This window comes from Melanostigma gelatinosum (genome assembly GCF_949748355.1).
Source record: "Melanostigma gelatinosum genome assembly, chromosome: 19".
Classification (NCBI taxonomy): Eukaryota; Metazoa; Chordata; class Actinopteri; order Perciformes; family Zoarcidae; genus Melanostigma; species Melanostigma gelatinosum.
This window is the reverse complement of record NC_136652.1, coordinates 12955735-12975640: the sequence shown is the minus strand read 5'-3', so window position 1 is coordinate 12975640 and position 19906 is coordinate 12955735. Positions and strand designations below refer to the sequence as shown.

Genomic DNA, 19906 nt, shown 5'->3' with positions numbered 1-19906 from the left:
AGGTTTTTGATCATTTTGTCCTTTTAAGACCCATTGGCCATAATACACACACACACGCACACACACACACACACACACACACACACACACACACACACACACACACACACACACACAGCCCATTATAAGCCTGGGAGAGTGCTGCTGTTGGACTGGTACGTCAGAGTGTAAGCAAATGAATATGATGTGTTCAGGAAAGCTGGGGGCTGGGCTGGGTGTGGAAGTTTGTTGATCATGTCCAGCAGATTGAGGTTCGTGGGCCTCTGCATGCCTCTGTGGGTTTTTGTGGATATGCGTGCGTGTGTGTGTGTGTGTGTGTGTGTGTGTGTGTGTGTGTGTGTGTGTGTTGTGTGTGTATTTGTTAGAAAGATAAGCCATCGGGCAAGCACAGTGTTTGTGTCTCCGGTTTAATGGCTTCAGCTGCTCGGGCTCCGCCCCTTGTCTGTTGGGAGAGGAAAGAGGATATGTTTGCAACTCGGGCATTCAAATTAAGGAGACTATCACCTGAGTATATTGATACACGCCATACAGCAAGCCCATGTGGTGATTTAAAAAAAGAAATGGATAAACATGTTAGCATGCACTCATCTCCTCCCTCTCGATTCTTACACCGCAGCATTTCGGTGAACTAAATCTAAACATGTAAATTAGGTTTGTTTGTCATGGTTGATGGACTGAAAAGGGTGAGAATGAAGCAGTCTACTCGTCCTCTATCATGTTGTTTTTCTCCATTATGTTTTCCTTCTGTTTTCCGCCTCACTCTTCCCAGTTTCATTAGCTGTTGTTTGATGTGAAGTTTGAAGGCAACGTGTGAAACGCATGCTGGGTTTGTATCCTGGGGAAAAGGGGGAGGACACTCTTTCGTGTGTAGTCAAAGATTAATGCTGGGGTTAAATCCAGTTGGACCAACCTCATGTCATTAAGCCCCCTCAGCTGACACCCCCATCCCCCCCCCCCATCCCCCCCCAAAAAAACTGTGTACAGTGTGTGTGTGCGCTAACATGTTCAGTAAGTACTCTAGGAATCCTGCACCTCACTCACTTCAACAGCCGTCACGTGCCGCCCATTAATGCTGTCAATACAATACAGCCCCCACTTCTGGCACACGCTTTTCCACTTGTTCTGCACACCACCATGCTACCGATGACTAAAAACACAAATAAAAGACATTAACTGTGGATCAAATGACTGTGTTATATAGCAGGAGTCACTCATAGTGACAAGCCTGCAGAGAGTTATCACCCAACTGTGCTCTACAAACCCTTATATCATCTTTCAGCTCAAATTCATGCACAAAATCTCAGATTGTTTAACTCAGCACTTACAGCTGCACTTGAAAGAACTTTAAATGTGCAGTATACTTGATTAGTTTAAAAGGCAATCCTGCTCGAACTCAAATTGATCTGCTTAGGTTTGAGCAAAACATCTCAATGCTCTTCTTCTGCCCCATTGCGCGATTAGCAAGAAAGTAGGCTAATCCAAAACATGACTATAGCAGCACGACGAATGTATTGTAAGCAGAGGAATGCAAATCTGAATGGCTTAGCAGTTTGCACCGGCATCTTTACAGCAGCCGTTGATGGTATGGCTTTCCTTTGACGTCATGTCCATTGTGCAGCGGTGTGTCCTTTGCGGCATCCGTCTGAACTTTTGCTCCGTTTTCTTGTCACGTTCGAGGTCTCATTTCATGACGACACACCTCATGAACCCGTCTCCTTCAGCGATCATATCTTCAGCTCAAGTTCAGGGAAGAAGAGGTGAATGCAGAGTTTTGACGACGTATGATTTAGAACCGGTGGTTGCTTTATCTAAACTCCAGGCCGCGCTCCAGGCCCTTGTGGTCTGAGGAGAAAAGTAATTGCAGGGCCGAAAGCCACCAGCTTTGGCCTTTGGACCTCTGCTGCCACATCCTGTAAGCTGTGGCTTCACTTTTAAAGGATCCCTTTAGCTTTTTTTCTCCCGACCAGTGCGCTGTCTTTCTCTTCTCTCGTCCAATTAAAACCACTTCCCTCTCGACATCTTTTCACATTTTTGAATTCCCACTTGATTGTGTAGCAGGTGTCTCTTTGGATTCAGCATGTCTTTATCTACCACTTTCCTCCTCCGTCACGTATCTTCTTCTCTTCTGTTCATCGTCCTCTTCATCTCCACCAGCCTCCCCTAGAGTGTTGCCAGAGCGCGGCGAGCGTCTTTGTGGGAAACCTCCGCTCTTCCCAGTAATCACCACTTAAAGGGAATTCCTCCTCCAGCAGCAGGCCTGCAGTCCTGCATCTTTGAACATTTGATGGTTTGATGGCTATAATTTGCCTAAAATAACACCAATAAAGTCATGAAGCTGTCAATGCCTAAATCCAGAATGTACCAAGATGAAACACAATCCAGCCTTTTGATTCTATAGCTTTCAAGAATGTCTTGGTTCCTTACTTTCTATGGAATGTGCTTCGAGGACTTGTTACAGATACGTCTGTATTGTTCTACATGATCTATTTAAAGCGGTTGTAGTTACACCTACTATGCCTGCTGATTATCTCTAAAATACAATTTACACTGGAACCTTTGAGCCACTAAGCTAAGATGTAATCCTCTACTATTCTGCAATATGAATCATCATTGCCCAATGCAAGAGGCTTTACAAACATTACCTCACAAGCAACATCAAATCCAGTGAAATGAGTAAGCAGTTGAATAATAAGCAGCATTAAGCCTGCGCTATTATAACACCTCAGTAATACATTGTTCATGCTCCAGCCAATAGGAGGAGGTGGCATCTTTCAAAAGCAGGGGAAAGCCCTGAGCAGGAGTAACAAACTCCACCTGAGCTGCCTCTGGAGTCAAACCGTCGCCCTTTCTCCTCTCTCCTTTCTCTTCCTCCCTCCTGCGCTCGCTTCACGTGAGAAATACCTGTCGCTCTCATTTCGTAGCAGACACTGAACACCTCAGCTTAGTGGACCATGAAGAAAGTGAATAAGAGCTTCCTCTTGGTCGGACCTGAGAGGAGAGACGGCTGAGATTGCAGTGGGAGCTCCAGCTGGGAAAATGCACGTTATACGGACGTAATAAAGAAGCATATTTACCCACAATCGGCATTGGTATGTGACCTGCACCAGGTTGTGTCTAATCAGTGAATCCCAGGGAGGAAAGCCTTCTCCCAACAGGCCTCGCTCTGTGTCATGTTGACACAACACAGCGGCCCGTCACTAATCTTCATCATACCTGACCTCTCCACCGATGGGTCAGACTTTAGGGTCATCACATGACCACAAATGAGGCGCTAACATTCGCAAGGGCCTCCCATTCTAGCTTTACAATTGGCTGAAAGATTACGCCTGCTGACAGGTTAAACGGCATCATGTGACAAGTTCCCATCTGCGTTGGATGATAGATACAAAAAGCAGGTGCCCGTCGTCTGCGCCTATGTTTATAACACATCCCTATGCTGCTTGTGCAGAGAGTAAATGGACCTTGCACGCCTTTCAGTCCAGTTCACGGCAAAAGCGATCCTGTTAGTACACGAACAGTGATCGCGTCCGCAACCTCCTGTCTTTTAATGACCGAATAAACAAAACAGCAGACATAATAGTGCGGCGCGTTTGTCAAGGGAAAGGGCAGAGAGCTAGTTAAGGAAGGAGTCTGGCCCCACATGAAAAGGAACAGGGAGGACGAGAGACGCCTGGGTGTTCCTCCTGCATTGTTCAGCCTTCTGCCTCTGAGGGACACCTGTCATTGGCTGGGCGGTGTACACAGGTGCCTCAACCCCGCCTGATTTGTTGGCCTTGAAAGGAGTCTTCAGTCAACAGGTAGCGTGAAGGGAACAATAGTCATGATCCTGAAGAAGACAGAGAGAGAGTGGGAGGAGGGTGGGAGGAGGGTGGGATGGCTGAAAAAGAGAAATGGATTCTTTAGAAAGCACCTGAGGGTTTGTGTGAGATAATCTGTTTGCTTTTACCCACAATCCCTCTTTGTATGGCGGAGGCATGGCGTATGTGTGTGTATGTGGTGATCCCTCTCTCCAAGAAACTCCTCCTCCAAGTGGCCTGAGCAAATTCAATCATCCACCTTCATCCCTCTCTGTTTCACCCTCTTCATAACCTCGGCCATTTCCATGGTTACACCGCTGTACCCGAGGCTCAGAGGGCTACGCAAACCCGTGGTCTCTCATGGCACGGGCGCCTTGCCAAGAACCAGCCGTAATAATGTGATACTGTTACTCCAGTGCACCACACACCCTGGCCTCAAGAGCCAAGCGCTGCGGCTTGCTCCTACATTGTTTGGGTTGACGTTTTCTATGCGTGTGTGTGTGTGTGTGTGTGTGTGTGTGTGTGTGTGTGTGGTCTCACTGTCAGGGGGAATGCCAAGTTCCCTCTCACCCTGTGTGAAATGTGGCAGACCTGTGTGTAAGCCGGAGATCACTGTGGGAGGGGGAGCAACTGGTAAAGCCCACAAGACTGAAAGAAAGACTCAAAATTTCAATAAGTGACGCCATAAGTGCAATTTATAAATCGGACAGCCTTAAAATTCATTTTAAAGTGGGTCATTCACACATTAAGTCGAATAAAGAGAAAATGTTTCATCATTCAAATCCAAACACCGACATGTTCATCTGCTAGATCTTATTTCAAGGTTCCAATTTCTATGATTTTATTGCAGGACGATGCACATATGACCTAGTTGGGATCAAATACATAAGTGAATACAGGTAATTAAAACTAATTGAGCTGTAATGCAAAGGAAGCTGCTGTATCTAATTCACAAACTGATCATTTTAAAATGGGATTGCTTGTGCACCTGTTCTCCACGTTTACAACCCAGCCACAGGTGGAAACCTGTTACTGTGGTTTAATAACCATCTCTATTTAGAGAGGCCGACCTTTCAAAGCCGGAGAATGTCTCTTGTTTCCCTTCCTTCTTTTATCTGTGGCCATGGTGATAAGGGGACAATGTGTGTGTTTTGTGTCTACCCGTGTGTGTACGTGCACGTGTGCCAACGTGTGTTAGAGAGCGCTGCTATTTCCTCTTCCCGACCCAAACACTAACCAAACACAGATAATTGAATCACAGTGTGACCACTTAGCAAGAGTGTGTGCGTGCGCCTGTTTACTTCTCTGTAAATGTGTTTGCAGAGCACTTAGAAGGAAGCTTGCGCTCGCGTTTGGAAGTTGTTTTCAGTTGATGAAACAGTCAAAATAATTGCATTTCTCTGAAGTGTCTCAGTATGAGTTTGATTTGTTTATAATAACCCGGATGAATTTGGAAACGGAGACATTTGAGAAGCGAAGACTTTAAAGAAAAGTGTTTGCTTCTCCTCTGCAGCAGCCAGCAGATAAATGCTCCGGATAAGTGCAGAAAGACATTACGGGACAGTGGCCGGTGGATCAGCTCGCTCCTTTATCTGTGATTTCCTTCTCCACGTCTGGAATGTCAATGGTGGCTTTGTGATGGGCTCAGTTCTCCTGAGTGACTGACTGGCTGACTGGCAGCTCTCAGAGACTCTCAATAGGAAAGCAGAACGAGCCGAGAGACTTCGGTGTTTTAAGAGAATGAGCGCTTTTATGTGATTTGAAGCAGCCTCAGAGGTTAAATGAAAGTTCACGCGGCGCTTGTTCCATTTAATGGTTTATATAATGCTTCTATTGACAGGCTTGATACCAGCTGGTTGTGTGGTACAAGTAAATACAGTTACTGGCAACATACGAATAGAAATTGCAGATAAAAGCATGAAGAAAGACAGCTCCATGATGTCTGGGTAGGTGTATGCAGAGCTACGCCTCAGAATGCTCTCACAACTCTGTTGCAAATCTGTGGGAAAAGCCCAGTGAGGCGGTATGTGTGTGCGCTGTGTCCTGGAAGGAGAAAGTGTAATAATGTCAGGCTTTAAAAAATCATCCTTGTCAGGTATTTTTTAATATCAACCAGATAAGTGTATGTTTCACAGCCATGGCCGGAGGGCTGACGCTAACAGCTAAAGAAGCTGCAGCTTTACCCTCTCTGTGTTATAGTGGTGTTCTAGGCCCCGGAGGTGTCTTCTGCAAGGAAGCAGTGATCTGTCAGGGCTTGCTGATATGCAGCTCCGGCAAATGAAGTGGAAACACTTAATTTTTGAACAAAAAAGATCACAAGAGACCGTAGCATGCTGCCAACCCTCTCGGCATATGATGGTAGAATGAAATGGGGGATTAAACGATAATTTAGCTTGGGCAAAGCAGTTATAAGCATGCCAAGTAAGCATTTTCCTCCTTATTGGTTCCAGTTTATTGAAATAAAATCAAACAGCTTAAGGATGCACGTATAATGCAAATCATGCCAAAGGGCTCGAGACATTGTCAATGTTTTGTGCATGTCGTGATTGACTGACGTAACAGCTGATTTGGCATTTTTGCTGTCTCATAGGTTACCTGTCCAAAGTGTTGAGGAACTACACCGAGCAGGCCTGCGATGGAGACTTCCTGTCTGTTCGCTGCCCGCCCCGCACCACCATCACCATCCAATCAGCTTTCTATGGAAGGAGAGGCGCCTCTGACCGCCTCCAGTGCCCTCAGACCTACCGGGCCCTCCTAACTTCTTATAACGGCCGGGAGGATGAGCGATATTGTTCTGTGTCCACGGCACTACAGGTTCGTAACTAAGCTCACACCTGTTCGTGTTTTGTGTCAGAAAAGGAACATTTTGTCATCAACTTTTCTTCTTTTTTTAATAAGTTGTATCCAAAGTGAATAAGAGGTTTCCTAAGCCTCGGTAGAGATCTGTTAAAAGTTGTCCCCAGTGTCTCCCATGTGTCCCAGACCTGGATCTTTCTCTCTCTGTTTTTGGCTTTCGTCCCTCAGTAAGTCCACTCTTCTCACAGACACGCACACACACACACTCTCAAATCACTTATGGTCTGCAGATCCTCCTGGGAGAAAGTGTCCTGTAAACTCCTAAAATTGTCCAAGGGTTATATTTTGGAGGACCACACTGATTATGTAATGCTTTGTGAGGATGTTTTCCGGCAAATTACACTCTCTAAAGAGGAAGCATGCTTGTTCCCATGACACAAAAGAGATTTCATGGGTTCTTTGCCTCAGCATCCTCTCCTAAATTGGGATGCGGCTGGACTAGAAGCCTCCCTTTGCAGCATCAATACAAACACACACAAACACATCCTGTTCAGCATTCACTGGGTCCTCTGGTTTATTCTCGGTCCCCCTGCCTCCTAGTGTCGAACGCCCTCCGTTTCCATAATAGACAGGGTAGCCATGAATGCACAGACTGTGAATGGACTGAATGTGTGTACTGTATTTACAGTGTAGAATATATATTGACAGTGACAATTGATATGTAGATATTGAAAACTGTCTATAATGGGAGCAGTGGATGTTTAAATGGTTAGATAACATACCATTAAGAGTTATGAACAGTTCCAAGAGATGACATTTTCAGAATGTTATTTAAAAAACAAAGGTATTTGATGAACAATGATGTAAAACGGAGGAAGAACAGATATATTTGAGAAGCTGTGAATTGCAAGAATTAAGCATTTTAGCTTGATAGAAGACTTTAATGATCAATTGATTCTAAAAAGTAGTTGCATTTTTAGTAGTAATTAGTTAATTGACCAATTCTTTCATGAATACAAGTAATCCTCACACATTGAAAATCGAGTAGAAGCATTCAGCATTGTGGTACTTTTAATTGATTATCAGTGTGTAACCTTTTCCATCAAACATTTAATCATGATTTGGAGATATGTCTCTGATCAATTTTACCTTCAAATGTTGAACTGGTTTTAATCTATATTTTCTATTTCTGTCAAAAACAATCCCTTGAAAAGGACCTGCATATGCATGAAAAGCCTTGTTTCTCCTTCTGCATTCCATGATCTATTGGATCTCCTTCTCCTTCATGTTAAATTGGGGGGGGGGGGGCTCTGAACAGAATCCATTGAGTCATTCCTCCAGCCAGTGGGATTTCACTATCGGAGAAGCTATTGTGTTGGAATGTGGTCACCTGGCTAAAGATGATGAAACTAGAGAAGCAAAAGGATGCCAGGAAATGAGTGGAGCTTTCTCTTTACCTGCTCCCCTCTCCTCCTTATTCCCATGGCTATAAGCAGCTTGTTTGAAGTGGTTTTAGGTTTGCCTCACCATCGTTGCCTTTTTGTTCTCCCACTAAACCTCTCTTTGGTCTTCCCCCGCTGTCTGTCACTCTGTCCTTCTTTAGAAAATGCTGGACGAGTGCCAAGACAGAAGGAGCTGTCAGGTCCTTGTCAACAGCCGCGTGTTCGGGACGGACCAGTGTCCCGACAGCAGTAAATACCTCATTGTCTGGTACAAATGCAGACCGAGTAAGTCCCTCACCGCCTCGTATCTTGACAGTGACACACATTTCCGTCTCTCTATGTGCTGGGACAGGTTTTTTTTCCTTCTCTTTTCTCACACACCTCCACCAGGGGTGGGGTCCTTTCATTTGCACTTGAGACAAAATGAATTACATTCTTAACAGTCAGAGGAAGATCATTATTAGAGCCGGGAGAAGTGTTGCTTTGAAGTCTACGTCGCCCTTTCAAACAATGGCCATGACGTAAATGGCTGATTTCCAGGAAGACTTGTTTAATTATGAATTGAATATTGTTTACCTCCCAATTGACCCATTTCTCCAATCATTTGCTTCACTAGAAATTCGACACCGAATTAGGCGTCACAGTATCTATGTGAGTCCTTCCTTCTGCTGCCATCTTCGCTGCTTCATTTAAAAGAAGAAGAAGAAGGAAACCCCTCTTTGCATGCCTCTCCCTTTATCCCTCTCCCTGTGAGCCAGGAAGCGAAGAGTATCACTCCAGAGGGGAGCCACAACAGTGCAGTAATCCCACCCAGATTCTGGTCTCCATTCATGGCTCAGTGCTGTGCTGAGCCGAGCCGCACTGAGCTGTGCAGCAGTTCACACTAGAGTGACCAGAAGTGGGCATTAATCCACTGATCCCCCCCCCCCCCCCCCCCCCTGCCCTCCCCACTTATTCCTTTTCCGCTGGACCCCGGGGCCAATCAACAGATCTTTGTTCACTGTCACTTAACCAATGACTTCTCAGGGGAAGAGAGAAAGGCTGCATGGGGTGTTAGTGAGGTGCAACGGACAGGTATCACTGCCTCTGAAAGGAGAGGTGGGTGGAGGATGGAGGAAGTGAAGGAGAAAGGGAGGGATAGAGAGCAAACAAGAGTGAATCCGTCACCAAGAGTCCTGCCCCCTTTTTCCTCTGCGCTCTTGCTCTTCTTTCTGCATTCCTGTTCCACTCCCCACATGGACGTAGACGCGGCTGCTGTTGTGTTTTTATTTGCTGGCCAGTAGAGAGCTGCTCTGCCTGTCACAGGTCACTGTGGCTGGATGTGTGTGAGGAATGCCTCTGCATGGCTCTACATGTCCACTGAGCAACTCCACCTCTGTCTCTGCACTGAAGGAAGCCTTTTGTCAGTCGTCTGCTTTCAGTGCTTATTAAAAGTGAACGGATAACGTAATGTCTCGTCGGCAAGGCAAGGCATGAAGTCAACTGAATGATTGGGTACCAGCTCAAATATGTTGTTAATTATAGTGTTTTAGCGATCAAATCACATAGAAAGCAAATATTGTAGCCATAGGTGGATTATTCTGAAATTCAGAATTGCTTTATTTATTGCATTTTTTACAGTTATTCCAGATCTAGGAGCTTCGAATATATAAATCAATCAGGAGAGACAAGTCGGAGAAAGAAAAGATATTTGTTTATTATGAACAGATATGTGATGATAAAGTCTTTACAGCGTCTTTGGCGCTTGGACTCTACAGGGAGATTTGTAATGGAGGGTGCGGCTGCCCTGAGCAGCAGCAAGACAAATCCCCACGTGGAGTCCAGACACTGGTGGTGGTGGTGGTGGTGGTGGCTGCTGATAGAATGATGAAGTTGATGAAGCGGTTTAATCTGCGAAGATTGGGCGGAGATGGGAAGGTGGAGGGGTGCGTAACAGCAGCATGAACGTACATGATTAGCTAACAATGTAAGTGTGTCGCTGTGCTATTGGATAAAGGAGACCAGCTGATCTGAACAGATCATGATCGGCAGCCCTGAACAACAACAGCGAGGACATAATGAGTGAGCATGCGTGAGGAGTGAATGGCAGATGTATGAGAAATAAACTACAGGATAGGCATGCAAGAGAACTTGTTTGTTTCAATTGTAAACATAACCTTTGGGAAGAATCTTGTCTTTTGGTTTTTCCTTATTTGTAACACACATTGTATCCTCTTTCCTTCTATCACCAGACGAGTATGAGAGTAAGGTGGTCTGTGAGGAGGAGAGGATGAGGCTGAGCTGCAAACGGGGTATGCAGATCGCCGTTTACTCCGCCATGTTTGGCCGGACTCAACAGGGCACCCTGGAGTGTCCCCTGCACCACAGGAGGGCCCCGTCAGTAGGTGAGGCACCTTCTCGCGCTCACATTGAGGGTAGCAAGAGAGCAGATTCATGCAGGAGGAGCAAGGAGCTCACTGACGCAATTAATGTGAGTTTGAAGAAGATGTCATAAGAAACATGGTCAACATATCTGATGCTTTAAAATGGTGTTTAATTATCATGTAAACTGGGAAGATTTTAAATTAGACTTCACAAAAATAACACACAAATATCTCAAATCACTTGGTTGAAATACAAAATGAGCTCTTCAGAAAAGAAGACGCTTTCTCTTCGTCATGACAGCTAACTGTTAGCGTACTGACGGGTTCTTTCAGAAAGAGCTGCAAGCCTCGCAGCAACATACTTGACAACAACACATTGATTGACAGACCTGTGATGTTTATCTTTTCATATTGGGTTCATAGTCAGTGGGACAGAACATGATAAATGTCAATGCAAGCGCCAAAAACAAGTATAACACTATTATTTTAATTTTACAATTTGGTCGTGAGCGGTGAAAACAGGGACATTTTTACTGATATTTATCGGCACTCTGGACACTTAGCTCGAAAGCAGACCTCTGGTCAGCGTAGTGTAACTTGATTAGTAAATCACTAGTTTGATAGCAGTAACAGTTAGTAGTTCGCTAGTTGGCTAGCAAAAGCAAACTAACTACTGAGCAGGAGATCAAGCCAACTTAGTAACTGCTAGAAAGGACAAACGTAGAAATGGATTCACGAGGAACCAGTCTGACCCAATCCTGGTTTCTGGTGCAGCAAGACGTTCCTATCAGTCCCAGGCTGCTGTGTTGATCACATGATCATCAGTACTGTTGACATTTTTAGCATTTGCTCCATTCATAGCATCAGTCTTGGGGTCAGTATGAGGTCAGGAGAGGAACTAGATTTCTTCCATGAAGACACAAGCTGCGGATGCAAATCGAGTCTCTTTGCCTTTGCATGATGTTAAAGTGAGTCTCCTTGTCCTGCTGACGTTCTCATACATATTCATGATTTCGGAGAGAGGAGCTTCAGGTCACTCTCGGCTTTGATTTGTTTCTTTTTGCCAAGATGTGTCTGAGCAAATCACACCAGGAGTCATTATGCATCCATCCGAGGGAAAACGTTTTTCATTGATGAGTTTTACACGTCAGGACTCGAGCGCCTCAGAGCCTCAAAGAGAATTACAAACGCTGCCAGGCTCATAACTCTGGTTAAATCCCTCCATTCATTTTCTTTGACTCGCGTGATATTGCTTAGAGATGCTGTTGTGGTTTGGTAAGATTGTATCATACCTCAGAGGCTCTTAAGGAAACACTGGCCTGCCGCAGCCATCCCCAATGTCAGCCGTTGACGCAGTTCCACTGCAACTACTCAAATAATCTTACTTTTAGAAACATATCGCCATTTAACATGTATTCATCTTGTTATTTAAGAAAGCATGCTGGGATATATAAAACCTCCACTCGAACTCGGGTAGATGCAGACAAACATGCACACACACACACACACACACACACACACATTGCCAGGGGAATTGGGGTGGAATGTAGATCAGGTGTCTCTGTCATCTAAAGCGCAGAGTTTGGCCCGTAGAAAAGGGACAGTATTGAGTTCCCTCCAAGTGTGTGTGTGTGTGTGTGTGTGTGTGTGTGTGTGTGTGTATGCATGGGATATCCAGATGTACCCTCACCCTTGTTTAGGGGAATGTTAATGACTCTAAGCTTGGATCCATCCAAGTATTAGTATAACCAGAGCTACTGTGGTGGTCCTGGCCTCTTTACTGGGCAGCTCATTTATTCCGCCTTAACTAGCTCTGCCTTTGTTTCGTTAATGTATAGAAGGAAATGTACACTGATGTCTGTGCTTGTAAATAAGTAGCCAGAGCAGGTGGGAGTTTACTGTGTGCTAAAAAAACAGCTTGTATGAAGTTGTGTGGGCAGGCAAAATGTCATTTGTTGTGATTCCCAATTCAACAATGCACGACAGACATGCCCTGAAGAGAGAGAGAGAGAGTGTGTGTGTGTGTGTGTGTGTGTGTGTGTGTGTGTGTGTGTGTGTCACAAAGGTGACAGGACGGGGTCGAAAGGCTGACACAGGCGCCAGTCACCGGGTAATCAGAGACAAATAAAGAATGGCATTGTGTGCGTCTCTGTGTGTGTTATTTTATACGATATGAGCATTGAGGTCTGCTTTGAAGCAACCTCTGCCGCTCCTTCGCATGCAGGTGGACCAGGAATGTGGAGGTAGCTGAGACAAGGCTGGCCTGAGATCTGGTTTCAGACTCGGGATTAAATACAGTCGCCGACTTCTCCATTGATGGAAAATTGACTCTACTGTTACAGTTGTACAAAAGCCGGATTAGAGCAGAGGAGAAGTTGTGCTTTACCGTCAGATCTTGTTAACACTGTGCGTGTCTACATGGACCGCACACTTGGACGTACACAAGCGCCTTGTTGTTCCTCGTCACACATTATACAGCATGTTTTTTCTACAACTCTATCAGATACACACACACACACACACACACACTCCAACCACCCACAAACACCTCCTCAGGCTGTTCCAGACAGTCTAGAGGTGCCGTTGTGGGATTTCCCGTCAGCTCCGTCTTTGATGTGGCTCCCGTGTCACCAGGAGCAGGAAGTGAGGGTGTCTTGAGTGACAGCTCAGAAACAAGCAGTTCATTTGAAATAGCTTTTATCCCCTCTATTTGCTCTCCCATTCGAGGCGCCGTGGTGCCTCGCACGTGTGTTTGTGGCTGTGCGTGTCTGAATAATCTCGGGCTTGGCGGTCGCATTATGCGCAAGTTTGTTTTGAATGAAATTTGATTTCATGTCTCTTTAAATGTGAGTTTCAACGTGCCAACAAGGTGGGTTATAGTAATCTCCTAAACCACACCATGTTGGCAGCCTCACTGCTGCCTTTGTTGTGAGGTCATCAGCTGAACTCAGGTAGACATTAGTGTGCAGCAGCAGGAAATTGTTGCGGCAGCAAGGAAGCAGGTTTCATCCTTAGACCGAGGCTGCAATTCAACACCAGCCACCTGTCACGTAGAGGCGGATCTTTCTTAGTGGCTTGCTGGCGACATTGTCTGAAAAGCAAACCTCTTCTGGATGTGCTTGTTTTGGTCAACCAACCATATTTAGCTTGTGAATTCTGCTGTGTATTTACCACCATAGAGATCTGTAGGCAAGAGGCTATCTGGTTGCTTGTTGAATCCAAAGCCTTGGAGAAATACGATTGACAAGTTGATACGCGGGCCTGTGTGCACAAAAGTACGACCTCTTTGATCTCGTCTCTTCCTTGGCTTTAGGGTGGGGTGGGAGTGGTGGAGTTGGACAGCTCTTGGCGCTGATGGAGAATCCTCAAAGCAAAGGGGCCTGCTTCAGCCCTCCTCTCTCATCTGCCCCATTACCATCACACACACCTCTTGACATCTAAATAGCCCCCCATGCTTGGCATGCAGAGTCTCAGACTGCTTCTTTTACTCTTTTTTTTTTGAAGGCCGTTGCACTTTCACTTTTGAGTATATGCTCCAGACAAGGCCCACAAGCAAGATGTTTGAAACTGTGAGCACGGACTGCCCGGTGTCTCATATGATCACAGTAGCTTTTAAAAGCCGAGCACGCACAGCTGCGGGTCCAATTTAACGCTTCGCTTTTAGAACTCTGTTCCAGTTGTTAGGGTGCAAGCTGCTTCTCAGTAACTCTATCTGCATTTCTGTCTGACTTTGATGCATACCGAGCAGATAGGAAGCAGGATGTTGGTGTTGTTTTGGAATAGATTAGATAAAATACAGTTCTGTGTGTTTAAACCTGTTCATGCAAGGTTTTAGGGCAAAGGGTCCCCACTGACTGGAATTCAGATGTGTTGTTTGAATATATGAAGTAACATGTTGTCAGTGATAACACACATGCTTGGGGTTGACTGTTTTCGTACCAAGTGCCTCTCACTCGAGAAGTCGGCCATCAACTTACAAACACAGCTGACGAGAACTCTCTGCATGTGTGTGTGCAAAGTGTGCAAGGGTGTTTGTGTGTGTTCTCCTGGACACTTTTAGCCTGGAAGTACACTGTGATACACTATGTGATACTTAATATTCACTATCTTACGGTGGAATTAAATCCTGCTGACGTGAATAGAGCTTAAACAGCAAATGTGTTTGTGTGTGGGAGAGCGGTCTCAAAGTTATTCATGGCATTCATAGAAAGCACTTGGCATGTGCATGTCACTTCAAGCTAAATATCAAAGCGTCTGAAAGTTACTTTTATGTCACACAAAGACTTTTAATCCCACAACAATGACTCATGCCCCGCTAGCAAATGATACGTATCTCAGGTGAGTCAGTGCAGAAGAGGAAATTCCAGGAAAGGTATGTGGGTGGAAAACCTGGAGGATTGTTATGGAGCTTCGCTGTGAGGATTTTCTGGAAAAAGTTTTTAGCAAATGCTGCACCCACAACACACGCCACATCAGGGGTTATATTCATGTGTGTGTGTGTGTGTGTGTGAGAGAGAGTGAGAGACTGTTGCATGCTTGTCTGTCTGTATTGAAGCTGCTAATGAGAGTCAGAGGAGGTCAGACCCTGAGGAATGCTCTTTTAAACTTGCAACGTATGCATGGAGAGCCAGTGGACAAAGAATAAACGTGTGTGTGTCTCCATCCTCTTGTCTCAAGAAGTCTTATTCTGTCACTGAGTCCCCTCTGCCTCTCCCCACCCCCCTCTGCCATGGGCCCCCCTGCTCAACTAATCACCCAGTCAAGGAATCAAAGCTCCAGCTAATGGTCTGTCAGTGGCCTCCCTCGTCAGAGAGGAAGGTTTTCAGCTTTTAGACACCGACTGTTCACCAGTTTTTACGGTTGTGATGCTCAGCTGACAGCGATGATAACTCCTGCACAGTCCATGCTGCTGCTTCTGTCCTCTCCTCCTGATGCGGCTCAGCATGTGATGCAAAGCAGTGCTCAACTGCTGACCAATAATTGTTTTTCTTGCTGTCACCCTACGGCTATCTTTTGCCATCGTCATCGTCATTTGATCTACTTTTCTTTCTTGATAAAAATGTACTTCGTCTTCATTTTATCACACCGGAATGAACACCCCCGCCTTCCATTTATACTGTTATCAACCACATTACAGTATTATATCATTTTGCATTATAGTGAAAACTGATGCGGGCACGTTTCAGACATGTTTCTACTGCACTAAACAAGCAGGAAGAGAGGTGCGTCTGTATGAGAGGTGCACCGAAGTAACAGCTGCATTTAGTTCTCTGGAGAAACTCCTTTGAGACGAGCAGTGTGGCAAACAAAAAAGTGTATTTCTCATTTGTCATTAAGTGACAGTGGGAACGGTCAAATCTTTGAGGCGTCCGACCAGTTATCCAGTTACATTAACTGGTTCCCACAGGCTTCCCACCTCACTACATCCTGGTTGGGAATTCCAGTGTGTCGGCTCCAGCTGGGGAGTGTCCGGTTGCCCCTTCGGACCGCGTCCAAGTGGCCAGACGTTGATTCAGGTTCACGGGACGGGACTGCACAGTTGGATCATTCAATGAATTCCCACTGGTAACACTGTGCATGAGCACTGGATTGCTCTCTTTCACTTCCTGACTGGGACATTTGCCCTTTGACCTGTGCCATAATTCATTGTGGCCTGTTGACGTGTGAGCCGAGCCTTAACCAGTTTGTTCTCTCTACCTGTCTGATGTCTGTCTCTCTTTGGGGCCCACACTGCAAGGGCCCAGTGTCCACTTTCAAAGGCTCATCTCCTTCTGTTGTTTTTAGGGGTTAGATGGGCCGTGGGGAACCTGTGGAAGTCGTCCATGTAGAGCCACGGCCCATCCACATTCCCACAAGACTCAGCTGGAGGTCCTTTAGGACTTCATTAGCGTTCCTCACACCTCAGTTTGGGGTGTCACAGAAGTTCAAAGTAGGTAGAACATAAAATACTGACTCCACAAGAGTTAGTTAGGCCCATTGTTCAAGTTTGGTTCACATAATTTACAATATTTAAACAGCAAGTTTGCAGCCACAGGTTAGGTGTCTTTAGAAACACTCAATTACATTGAAGCAGAGATTATGGGATGTTTTATCTCCAGCTCCCTTTTGCCAATGTAGTTGAAGTGTATTTGTCCTAGCAACACGGACCATGGTCTGTGTCTTGCTGATTTCAAAACAGAGCTGAAATGATCAGTCAGTTAATCGATCAGTCCATCACCAGAAACATTTTTGTTATTTGCTTAATCATCAAAATCTTTATATGTCTGTAGGTTGGACACGCACTATTTTCTAAACCAAACAATTAATTGATTGATCAAGAGAGTAATGTGCAGATGAACTTCATGAAGATTGTCCGTTTGTTGTAGCCTTACTTAAAACACAAACACACTAAACACCGGGCTTTAAATGAGCTCCAAAAAGTTCAATCTGAAGAGTACAAGAGTATAGCGGGTCAGCATATCATCTCCTGTAGTCACGTTATTAACGTGAGAGAGGAAGGAAGTGAGAGCGGGAAAAAGAGCCTCATCAGTCCGTCCACACTCCCCCAGAGGATGAGAGCTGCGGAACAGAGGGTTTGGAGGGTGCTTAGCGATGATGTATGAGAGTTACAACCATTACTATATGTCTGGTCTCCGTACACACACACACACACACACACACACACACACACATCCTGGATCAGGTATCCTTTAGACAGTGTGAGGCCCCAGTAAGGTTTCTGTATATGGGGCTGATGAGATGTGTGTGAGATGTCCCCTTGCTCTCTCCTGTGTGTGTGTGTGTGTGTGTGTGTGTGTGTGTGTGTGTGTGTGTGTGTGTGTGTGTGTGTCGCTGTAGCTGACAGAAACTCATGTAGTCCTTTTGTGCCTAAAGTGCTACTTGTCCATCAAACACTAGTAGTAGTAGCAGCAGCAGCAGTCGCCGTAGTGGCCTTAGAGACTCATATGCAATATGACCTTTCAGTAATACAAAGTTATTTTCCAGATTATTTAATTGACTAATTAATTCAAATAAATCCCACCATACTGCAATATCCCAGAGCCTCAGTTGACTTATCCATAATGTTTGTTTTGTCTGACAAACATTTTCCTATTATAAACCAAGAAAACCAACAAATATTAAAATTGTAGGAGCTGAAACCAGTGGATATTTTTGTTGCTTGACTAATTGATGAATCAACGAATCCATTTTTCCCCTTTAATTAGTGCCAAATTACAGTCTTTTCCAGAAACCTTCCTAAGAAGTGAGTTCCTTTAATGTTCCTGTGGACTTTAAAAGTGGGGAAAAATACAGAAGCAATAACAACAACTCCGCTTATAATTTATAATTCGGTCAACTGTACTATTTCATCAGTCTGGGTGTCTGGTAATAATTCAATACCTCCTCCTCTCCATCTTTTTGTCAGACTGCCAGTCGTCTGTGGCTCTGCAGGTTCTGACCGCCCGCTGTCAGGGAAAGAAAAGCTGTCTTGTTCGAGCCTCCACCAGAAACTTTGGAGATCCATGTTACTCCGGCACCAGGAAGTACCTCAGTGTCATCTACACCTGTGGTGAGTCCCCATGCGCCTTCACCGAGGGCTTAATATTCCTACCACTAGGGGGTGATGTGCACTCACTCATCTGCTCGTCTACGTTTTGGCTCTCTGTTTCAGAACTACCAGCTCTAAAACAGGCTTTGTTACACTGAGAAGAAATGTATCTATTTTCAAGGTATGACGATAACGCTGTTGGGTGTCTAGTGTTATCTTATATGGATCTCTCCAACAGTGGACAATACAGGTGCCACGTATTGTCTTACCCACAGTGAGACTGTTGTCTTGGCTACTTTCATTAATCATTTGAAGAACTTTTCCATTTACTTAGAATGAAATTTAAGTATTTCATTCAGGGACTGTCATAATCACTTTGTAGACGATTAATGGTTTCTGATGAAATGCAGGGTTTGTCTTTTTCTGAAGTGAAAAAGTGAGGCGGAGATCAAACATGAAGTTCAAAGCTTCTTCGTGTATTTTCCATGTTCAAGTCACACCTCCAAAACTAGGTTAAGAAAAACAACTTTGTCGCTGTGTCTTCTATTTTGACTTAACGTCTGGAGAATGATGGGCTTCCTTTTTATCTGTTCCCCACCCATGGGCTAATCCTGACCCGTCAAGGCTGTAATACATTAACCCCATGCTTGGAGCCACACTGACACACACACACACACATGCTATCCAGACTCCTCCAGCACCAGGAATTGATCAATCAACACCATGGCCTGGAGCCTGTCATACCCAGCAAAGTCACTGGCACATAGACCCAGATCCAGACCAGGATCACTCTTACGATTTGCATTACAATGTGATTTTTGAGATCTGAATTTTAAGCTTGGATCTATAGAATATGTGGCTGTCTCCACTGGGCTTGAAAATCCCTATTATGTCCCTCGTAGGACTGTAAATGAACCAAATCCTGTGGGTGTGTTGCATTTTCCGCCTGTCCCTCCACTGCCCTTAATGCTTGAATTTGCACATGAATTATAATTCTTAAATTGTGATCACTGTTGTCCAAAAAACCATCCATCCTTTATCTCAGCAACAGCCGGTCAGCGCAGACAAGAACACACAGACCATTCAGCCGTGTTTGTGGAGTCGCTTGGCTCTGACTGACCTCCCTTATCTGTCACTGATAACACGACGTGCTCTCCCAACAGCTCTGGTGCTGAGTTGGGTCCGTAAATGTGCGAGGTATGCAGGAGATCTCCAACGGTGTAAATGTTCAACAGCGTGCCGCCTATGAAGAGGTCGGAGACGGGGTTGCTGCGCTGCAAGGGTGGAGAGGGTTGAACATGAGTAAATCAGTCGAGCTGCTGTAGACATGAAGTCTTTGCTCCAGGCTCCAGCAAAGTGGTAATTTTGGGGGATCCTCTTTCATTGGCGGTCGAGTGTGTGCAGGATTGACCCCATTTGTGTCGGAGTCGGGGACGGAGGATGTCTGTCTGCACATGATTGGTTGCATTTGTGTGTGTGTGTGTGTGTGTGTGTTGGCCTTTGCAATATTTTTTTCCGACTGATAAAAGTGGTACTTACACCAAGTGATTGATAGCCCAAGATTTATGGACTTATTTATCTTTTAGAGTAAGCTTCTTTTTTTTTTTCTTCGAAAATATGATTTAGTTTTGCTCTAAAATCCATGAAGTGAATGTGTGTGTGAGTTTCTGCACTACGAAATGAACCACGCTGCCTGACGGAGGTGTTAACCCACTTAAAACCTTAACTCTGAGTACATGTTTGATTCCCACTGTGGACTTGCGATCGGCCTCTGCTTGCCGGTGATTTATAAAGCCATCAACCCTCTGAGCTCCAGCTTCTTCCTCACACAGCCCCAGGGGTAGACTTGGGGTAGACTTGCTCCTGAGCAATAACACAGAAGCAAATGGCCCGGAACCTGCCATCAGTCTCCCGGCAGATCACACACACTCCGCACAGCCGCCGCTGTCAGGCTTCGTTTCCATGCACTCCCCCTGGAGG

General features: G+C 45.3%; 1 protein-coding gene across 1 annotated transcript in view; it reads left to right on the top strand.

The window, feature by feature from the left end:
- The window catches only part of eva1aa (eva-1 homolog A, regulator of programmed cell death a), a 59085-nt gene that overhangs the window by 10381 nt on the left and 28798 nt on the right, over positions 1-19906 (top strand). Inside the window, exons 2-5 of the mRNA XM_079290788.1 lie at positions 6388-6611; positions 8197-8320; positions 10267-10419; positions 17804-17947. Of these exons, the coding sequence (XP_079146914.1) occupies positions 6388-6611; positions 8197-8320; positions 10267-10419; positions 17804-17947 (645 nt within the window). The remainder of the gene's footprint in view (positions 1-6387; positions 6612-8196; positions 8321-10266; positions 10420-17803; positions 17948-19906) is intronic.